This window comes from Lipophrys pholis (assembly GCF_963383615.2).
Source record: "Lipophrys pholis genome assembly, chromosome: 22".
Taxonomy (NCBI): domain Eukaryota; kingdom Metazoa; phylum Chordata; class Actinopteri; order Blenniiformes; family Blenniidae; genus Lipophrys; species Lipophrys pholis.
The window spans coordinates 15,615,885-15,625,448 of NC_137644.1; the positions used below are offsets into that span (position 1 = coordinate 15,615,885).

Consider the following 9,564-nt stretch of genomic DNA (forward strand, 5'->3'; position numbering starts at 1 on the left):
AGACTCTCTTTAATTCATTTCACTATATTTTGCCCGAGAAGTTTTCATTAAAATTGGCTTTTTGTTGAGAGCGACGTCATTTCAGTCATGATTATTTGTTTTTGAAAAAAAAAAAAAAAAAATTGACAATTTCATCACGTATACTCTGCGCCACAACAAAGAAAAGGCTTCAATTTAAAAGGTTATTATGGCACTATTTTACCACTTAGGAACGATTGGAGATGAGCACTGCACTGAACTAGTAATGCAGCCAGCAACCAGCTATTTAACCTATTCGCTGTTCAACTTTTTAGATTATCCTGAGAAATACTGGCCTGCTGCTTGTTATCTGACGCGGCTTTAGTGAGAGACTTTAATTTATAGTACGGCCCCTGCTTGACTCTAAACATCAGAGCCTTGGAGAGCTCTCTGTACGTCCTCGGGGTGCAGCTCAGTCCTTTGTAGCACTGACAGGTGAAACTCCTGCTTAAAGTCTTCAGCTCTGCCAAGCCGGGTCTCCCCAAAACGAGGTAGCGCTTCTGAACACGCAGCACCCTGAAGCTGTCCGGGTTGAGGTGGAGGTAGTGACTGGACTTGTAGTTTTTTCGGACACAGCGGCCGTTGCCCCTGCACAGGTAGTCGCTGCAGAGCTGCGCGGCCGCAGTGACGTTGGCGATGTAAGGGTTGAGGGTGGAGGTGAGGTAGGATGAGAGGGCCTCACAGGAAGTCTGGAGAGCGAAGAAAAAGACAAATACAAAAAGACAAAAATCTAAATTTCAAAGTTGTAATTGGTTCTGAGAGAAATAGCAAAACGATGCATGAAGTTGGCACACTTTAACAACATCCAAGTATAAGGATGTCCAGTAATTTGAATCATACAATGAAAGTCACTATCAACACACTAATTCTGACTCCCCGGCTTAACGGCTGTAGTCGCCGCTCCAGCCACCACAGTCAGTCAGCAGGTTCTGTAAGTCGGTCAATGATACTGATGAGCAGCCTCCAGTATCCTCTCATTGAATTCTTTGTCTCTGTCTGACCGCCGGCCATCAGCACCCTGTCTCTCAGCGGTCCAGTGTGGGTGGGTGGTGTGATGTTACCTGGTCATCATAGTCGGCGCTGGCACCCCACAGCACCGCACCAGCAGCCCCCACCGCCGCACTCTCCCCGATGGTGCTGATCAGATCCCCCTGCACACATGTACGTTTACTACAGTCACTAAAGTGAACACACTGAACAGCAACAGGCAATTGATAGATAATATAAGAAAGCCTTGCACACACATTCTTGTGCTGTTCAGTTTAATACCACACTGTACAAGGTGAGAAGAGAGGATAACTATTACATCCTCAGGTTGGTTACCAGCTGAGCAGGATGTTGTTACGCCAAAGAAACCAAACTCCCCTTAAAACTGAACCTCCGGGCTGGATAAGTCACTCCTTGCATGTGAGAAGTAACTTAAGAGGTTTCTCATTTAGTCAAGTGTGCAGCCTCACTCTAATTAGCTGCTGCATATAGATATTATCTCCAGTACTGCATTTATTTATTCACTTATTTGGTCTGCTTGGTTTTATCATCATGCTGCATACATGCCATTTACTTGACTAAAAGCTCATTTCTACGCTCAATAAGGAGGGTATGTTCATTTGCACACTCTATATGTCTCTTCAAGTGGATATTGCCCAAGTTGTTGGGGTGGGAAATTATTTTTCTCGAAGAGGCTGAAGAGTGCTATAGAGAGAAGAGCGATGAGTTAATCTCCTAAAAGAAAGTTGCTACTTGGTTTTGAAAAATGTTTGTTGTTGGTCCGCATGCGAATTGAATTTCTCAATTTTGCCCATTTGTCATTGATTTTCTCGTCCAGAAACGGTGATTCATATTGTGATCCTTGATAACATAATTTCCCCATAAAGTAAGCACGCAGCCTCACTTTAGAATTCAGTAAGTACTTGGGTATCCATATACTGGGAAATACTACAATCTCCATAATTTTTATTATATTTCACTCACTAAGGGTGACAACATTCCAAAATCTAATACCAGGCATCTCAAAATGTGGAACAGAGCTTCAGCTACATTACACATTCTGATCTTTCACATTACATTATTGTTAAAAGCTGTACAAAAAAAACAAGATGTGAACACATGAGTATTTTCTGAAGTCAAAGGTCAAGCCGTATGCTTAGTTTGTGGAAAACAGGTTGTGCTGGATAATTCACTTATTACATCACCATTAGCAGAGACATATTGACAAAGATGCATCAATATGGAGAAGAATTTGTTCCGACTGTTTCGTCCTTATTTGATTATACATTTGAATGAGGAAATAAACAAATCAGCAGTCAAATCCCTCGTCTTTACCTGGCTCAGAAAGCGTCTGTTCTGATCAACAAAGACAGGACGGGTGTAAACATACACAGGTGGAGTTGCGCTCCATCTGGTGAGAGCAGATACTCTCAGAGCCTCCTGGACCCGGTTCCTCACCATCAGGGCAGCTTTGGGACTGTCTGCCAGAGAGGCCTGGAACAGTGCAAAGACACGGGAGAGGCGGGGGGAAGAAAAAGAAAATTTCACCTGAAATGAGATAACTCACTCATATGTGAGATGACCATGTGACCAACCTGCAGGTACACTGAGGGGAAGAGGGCAGTGCTGGAGTCCCACAGCCAGAGCAGCTCGTCATTCTGCCTCCTCACTTCCTCGGAGCACCGGCCCGTGTAGTGCGACTCCTGCCAGCCGTAGTTATAGCAGTTGGGAAACAGATAGAAACCCCAAAGATAGTTGGGCCTCATGGTCCTGCCCACCGACAACATCCCCGACATAAAGCTTTTCGCTGCCTCCTACAAAAAGGAGAAAGGAAGTAAAGAATGCAGTCACGTTGTCAGTAGTTTTCTTTATATTCTTCTTCTTCTTCTTCACAGAATGAGTTAAGACCTGGAACTGCTGTTTGGCAGTATCTGTGGCCTCCTGCACTGTGAGGGAGCGGTTCGTCTGCAGTGCATGAGCCACTGACAAGGTCTGATACACTCTCTTTGTGCCCCAGTTTCTGTCCCACAGGGGGCGCCATTCCTCCCAGTCTATTACAGCCAGGCCTCTGGTGGTCCTGCAGAGAAGGAGGAGGGTGAATATGAGGGTAAACGTCAGCGTGAAATGAGTCAGGAGAGACAATTTGGATTTTAGAACCTTGAACCAAAGTACTTTGATGGGATGTAGTGGTTGATATCCGCTCTGGCCTTGTTCACGCTTGCTTTCAGGTTACCTCTCTGAGGGATGCCACCGTAGAGCTTTCTTCTACTTGCAAGGTCTACATGTGGGTAAAAACCCAGTCTGTCAGTGTAGAACAGAGACAGAAACTGACCTGGAACCTGCAAACAAGTAAAGTCAACTGGATAAAAACATTTGGAACCACAAGCGAGAAACCTCTATGTATTTTTAAAATATTGTCCATTTTCTGTATAAGATGTTCATCAGCCGGAAAGTTCAGAAACATCCAAACGACCCACCGATTGCAACCGGCTGGAAAACGTTTGATCGCATCTTCTCCTCTCTTACCTTCGCAGGTGTGGCCACGCCTTTAAACGGCGACGTATCCAGTGAAATGTTGTGTCTGTTGCACACTAGGTCAGGAATGTTCCACGTGACGACGAAGGGATGATGCTCAAACAGCGGCCTTGTGGTTTGGGGAGGAGCGGACGACACAGGTCGTCCGGGCCGGCGGGGGGCGGCAGCTTCTTTGGGTAACTGGTGGAGTTTGACGAGAGGTGCCGGGGACGGCTTTGCAAGTGGAGGCGAGAGAGGAGAGAGGAGCTGGCGGGAAACATTTGGAGGGGAAGGTTTAAGTAAAGTTGAGCTGGAGGAAAGAAATGAGGCGGGCGGTGAGTAAGCAGGTCTGGTCGGGTGAGGAGAAACAGAATACGGAGACATGTTTGACAGTGGAGATGGGTATTTTTTGTGTAAAGGAAGTTTGCAAGGGCGCAAACGTAAGTGTTTCAAGGGTTTGAACGGAAGGTGAGATGCAGGATGACAATCAGGGGCTTTTTTGTCAAACCGCTGGATGACTGGGGAATCTGTGGTTGGGGTTATCGGGACATTTCTCTGTAATGTTTGATTGAAGAATGCCACAAAATATTTGGAGCCAGACGATACTGAATTTAAAAGAGACGTAACTGACGGGGTTGAAGCGGGGGAGGAAGAAGACCAGTGCAAGGGTCGTGTGGGGAGGGAGGATTTCAGCGTTGCGGGAGTAGAAAAACAGTCTTGCGGCATTAAAGTCGTTGTGTTGGTGTCGTCCAGAGGAAGCGATAAAGATTTTGGTGTTCTCAAAGCAGCAAATGTAAGAGCAGGCCAGAGAGAAGCTGTTACTGTGGTGAGTAGAAAGAGAGGCAGAGGTGGGAGGATGGACTGGGTGAGTGAGAGAAGCAGCAGCACACAGTTTTTGTTCTTCAGGGTGACTGAAACCATCCTTTCACCTGGCTTGAGAAAGAGGGAAGACAAAAAAAATCTCACAGTATAATACTAAAAATCCATCTGTATGACTCTTTTATCATTGCTTCTTCACCAGCAGAACGAAGAAAACGCTAAATATCCACTACAATGCAAACGTCGAGACAGAGAGAGATTATATCATTGGTAGCCAGACATGGCTGGAGAAAAGAAAAAGCATACAAGAGTGTTATTTCCAGCATTCTAGTCTTCAGTTATATCTGGATTTGATTTAATGCTTTGCCTGAACTGTGGAAACTCCCAGCGTGAATACTGAAGATTATCTATGAATGGGATGAGTTAAAGTAACTTCCCAATAGGGGTCAATAAAGTACACTAGCTTCATCTTCTTTCTTCTTCTTAAAACCTCAAATTCAATCCCTCGGATAAATCTGCACGACTGTGAAACAGTCATTTCTGGTTTGGACTGAAATATTGACTTTTGCACACAAACTACCTTGAAGACAGTCATTTACACTTTCCTGACTACAGTTTCTCAGCATCTGTTGCCATTAAAAACAAATAATAAAAACGTTCTTAATGCAAACGGATTTCTGTCATGTAGACATTGTTAAATCAAGACTACCTTTGTCATCTCAACCAGTCAAAAACAAACCGGATGACACAATACCTTGACATGCCTTCATCCCAACTGTCACGGCCCAGGATGTGTCCATGCAGAGTGAGGACACCCGTCCAAAACAATGATGCTCATATAATGGAGGTGGGTCAGATGTCCAGAGGGATGAACTCTGAGTAGGAGGAGGTGTTACCTTGTGGACATTGCTGTGTATCAAGATGCTCCATGCTCCCTGTTGTGTGTGTGTGTGTGTGTGTGTGTGTGTGTGTGTGTGTGTGTGTGTGTGTGTGTGTGTGTGTGTGTGTGTGTGTGTGTGTGTGTGTGTGTGTGTGTGTGTGTGTGTGTGTGTGTGTGTGTGTGTGTGTGTGTGTGTGTGTGTGTGTGTGTGTGTGTGTGTGTGTGTGTGTGTGTGTGTGTGTGTGGGTGTTTTGTTTTTTTCTTTCCTGAGACAACATCTTGTTTGGTTCACTTGGCGTGCCAAGTTTGACTGGGAGCAAACAAAGAAGGAACACCTGCATGTGAGGTGACGAAGCATGTACCCCGAGTAGCGGAAAGCAAACAGAGGTCGATTAGAATGAGAGTCATGGTTCAGTGTACAGAAATAACCCGGACAGTTACGGCATTTAATATAGCCTTTCGAGTTGAATTTCTACCAGATTCTCATCACTAGAAGAGTAAAGCCGTCCTTTATAGAGTAAATACATTTCATGACATGCTGATGATACCAGTCAGCAACCAGAATCCCTTACAATTCTCTCCCTCCGGCTTGGAGACAGACAAGTTTGACACCTAAGTGACAAGAAAACAGTTGTCTGGTATTATCAACAGCACGTCTATTTCTGCGGCAGAGGAGAAGTAACACAGAATGGGACGTCTCCGGATGATATAACAAGAAAACAAAAACAACAGTTTCACTTGTCTCCCTTGTGTCATGGATTTATTCAGGTAGAATGGGGTGTATATTCCGTTTGCACTTTTGTCTGTTCATTTGTCTTGTCCGATGAGTTTAATACGCCATTTGGTGGTGGTTGCTTCACATATTACTGTCACAGTGGGAAGACTGGGGCTGTGACATTTGACCCCGAGATGCCTTGAGGAAGAGCTGACGCCGTGTGATGACTGATGATGTTCAACAGTGCCAGGACAAAACACTTGGGACAGTCCACCACCAACCACAGTATATTTTATTGTTTTACCTGATTTCTGAAATTAGATCAGATGTTTCACCCCGTTGCCCCGTTCCTCTCAAACAACGGACTCCAGGTAATTGTTTTCACATGAATAAAGCAAACAAAAGTTTTGCCAAAGGAACTCCCAGGCAATATTCCTCACATAGGTATGATGATGATGATGATGATGATGATGATGATTTGAACAGCTGCATGTCATGCATTGTCTCCCTCCCAGACAATGACGCTCGCAGCACTGAAACCTTCATTGTCAAGTTGGAAATAAACACATGAAAGACCAACTCAATAACATCTCCAGCAGTCCTCTGCTCACCTCTCACCTCGATCACCAGGCTCAGAGTTGCGTGGCACAGTTTGAATGAAGCAGCACGTGCAGAAACTGGTTGCTGTGTTGTGGCGAAGTGTCCCTGCCAGCCGCGTGCATGAAGACATACCTGATGCAATCCTGACCCCTTGTGGTTTAATCGAGTAACTGGATGAACACGAATTTCAAATGAAGAACTCAACAATTATTACGCTATCAAAATATATTAAATACAGCCTGGTTGATTCTAGATGTTTAATGAAGAACATATGTTTTTCTATTTATTTAGGCAAGGGAGAAAATAACCCTTTGAAATATTCCAGATATTTTAACTCAAATGAAAAATTAAGAGTTATTTCATTTTGGGAAATTTCATAGACAGAAACCATGAGTGCATTTTCTACATTACAATCGTCACTGTTGTTAGAATAAACTGAATTGACTATTCGGTGTGTATTTAGATGCAGTGCTACCATGGAGCATTGCCAGTTGGCATTGCTCACATCAATCCAAATTCATATGAGCTTAATTGACATGACTGGTATGGCACATTCATTTTAAACCAGTGCATTCCTAATGGCAGGTTATTTGGAATAAACATGCAACATTTGCTAACATTAATTCAGTATTTCCGTGTGAGGATGAGCGTGTGTATTAGTTTATAAATACAACTTGGTCTAATCAGAAGCTAAATGTCGCCTGTTTAAAAGAGTTTGTGTTTGGTGACCCTATCTTGACATTCACAAAATTTCTTGTTGAACAGTTTGAAGAGACGCAGAAAGGCCAACTTCATTAAATATTCATCGCAAAGCCTTAAGGGAACGTCTTCCTCCAGAATGCAAAATATAATATTCATGTTGTCCCCTCGTTCCCTTAAAGCCCCAATTCTTCTTTTGGTCTGGAAAGTAGGTCAAATAAATGTTTCAAAGGTTGCCCTGGAAGGTTATTTACCGGTGCAAATAACCCACTAAACCACAAGCAGCATTAACATCAGACTGCTCCTAAGTGCTGCTGAATATTCTACTGTTTATATAGCATTGTTAAACATCCACAAATTTATGATCTTACATAAACATGCATTAATACACCATGAAAACACGTCCCTGCTCTGGCTGATACCACACACACACATCGCACTTGTCAGCATTGCTGAGGAAAGGTCACTTCGGGGTCTTGCACAAGCAGCAGAATCTGCTCTCTGCTCGGTTATCTTGTTAGACGGTGAGTAACTGCATGCCAACCACTATTAGCCGTCAGAATCGCTGAGATTCAATGAATAGCGAGTCTGTAGTTTTAATTCTTCCTTACGTAGACCATGACTCATTCACATTTCTTTCATCAATAGAGAAAATGTTTGTCCTGTACAAATCTGGACTTGTCTTAGCCTGCAAATATGACATAATAGATGCTGAAGTCATGCGTGTACAAACTGAGAACAATAGGCAAATAAAGAAACTACCAGTGTCACTTTTCATGGTTTTAAAGCTGCTAACATGAAATTTCTTGTCCATATTTATTCAATAATTTTTTAAAATATGATTTCATTACCTCTTTTGCATGTTGTATCTCTTAATGTAGTCTTGTTTTATATGTACATTTGATTTTATTACTTATTGTTGTTAATCCAGCTTGTTATCAACACATCCAGTGGCAGGTAGTTATATTTTTATCATGCCAACATGGATGATCACAATAAAGCTATTCATTCACCTGTTCATTCACTGTCAAAGATCCTGAGGAAGTAACAGTGTGGGGAGAGAGGAGGAAAGTCACACATCGTATCGCTATAGAGTGTGGGAACAATAGAGAAGCTTGTTGTATATTTAAAGTATCCCAGCAGTCTAAACCTCTAGCAGCCAAACTAGAAAACGACTGATGGTTACCTTAACTTGGATTTATCAAATAGGAAGGTTCAATCCTGATCTTACAGGAAGAGACTGTGTGAACCTATGAAGCTGCTTCCATAGCTGAAACCTGTCTTTACAATTTAGTTTTGTGAAGAAATAATCTGGAATCTTCTGATGTGAGACTAACAACTGCTTGAGATATGATTGACCTTGTTGTTTTGAGCTTTGAGTGGTAAGAAATTGGTTGTAAATTCCATTTTAGATTTTATAGGAAGCAAATAGAAAGAAAGTTATTTTTCATTTAATTTATTTTAGTTGGAATAGATTTCCCTTTGGTATTTCTTTATAAATGTCTTTTGGGACTCATGTTTGTCAAAATACTACATAAATGCATGGCTTTTCTTTGTGTATCCTTTTCTTTTCCTCTCTCACGCTATTCTTTTTCCCAGGCAATGACACTAAACACTTTTTTAAGTGTCACAATCAATTATTCCACCAATAAAGGGGGCGTCGCCTCTAACACACTCTGAACTGAGACTAGGTGGAGTAGAGCTGAGTTTCTTAAGGTGTTTCTGCACATGCCCGTCAAGTTTTTCAGGTTGGGCGAGTCTCTGTTGCACAGCAGAGGATTTAGGTTGAAGCAGGTGGAAGCACTTAAGTAGGTCGGCCTCAAGGAAAAATACTAAAAGAAAAGAGTCTACGCTCAGGTTCATTGCACAGACTTAACAATGAGCAGGATGAGCGTAACAAGTGAGAAATGTATATTTATCCTGCTTGTGATATATATATCATTGATATTCATTCATTCAATGGTAGAGCAAGCAGCTGAAGCACATCGGGAAACTAATAGACTGTATTTAGTTCATTTGCAGTGTTACTGACTTTCAGGTTTCCATAACAGTTAAAGCTGCTATTACAGTGAGCCACATTATCAACCCCCATGTTGATCCTATGAGAAAAGACAGATTAGTTTAATAACCTCACTTTTGGGGACACTCTTGCTCATACAAGCTCCAAATATCATCTAGATACACAACATATCTACAAAGAAAAAACATAAAGCCTTGATACTGAGGTGCAGACAAAGTATTGCACAATATTTATGGCAAGAGCCGACACGTATCTAAAATATGTGTCAATGAAAACCCAAAAGAAATTGCTTCATTACAAACTGACACAGCT

The 9,564-nt window shown here is 42.5% G+C and overlaps 1 protein-coding gene across 1 annotated transcript; it reads right to left on the reverse strand.

Moving 5' to 3' along the window:
- Positions 1-281: 281 nt before the first annotated feature.
- LOC308126897 (hyaluronidase-1-like) lies at positions 282-3,903 on the reverse strand (the record flags this gene model as incomplete). The annotated part of the gene is made up of 7 exons (XM_080491588.1): positions 282-707; positions 1,080-1,169; positions 2,341-2,499; positions 2,601-2,819; positions 2,914-3,082; positions 3,178-3,344; positions 3,532-3,903. 7 exons carry the CDS (start codon positions 3,901-3,903, stop codon positions 282-284), a joined length of 1,602 nt encoding a protein of 533 aa, XP_080347714.1.
- Positions 3,904-9,564: the final 5,661 nt, after the last annotated feature.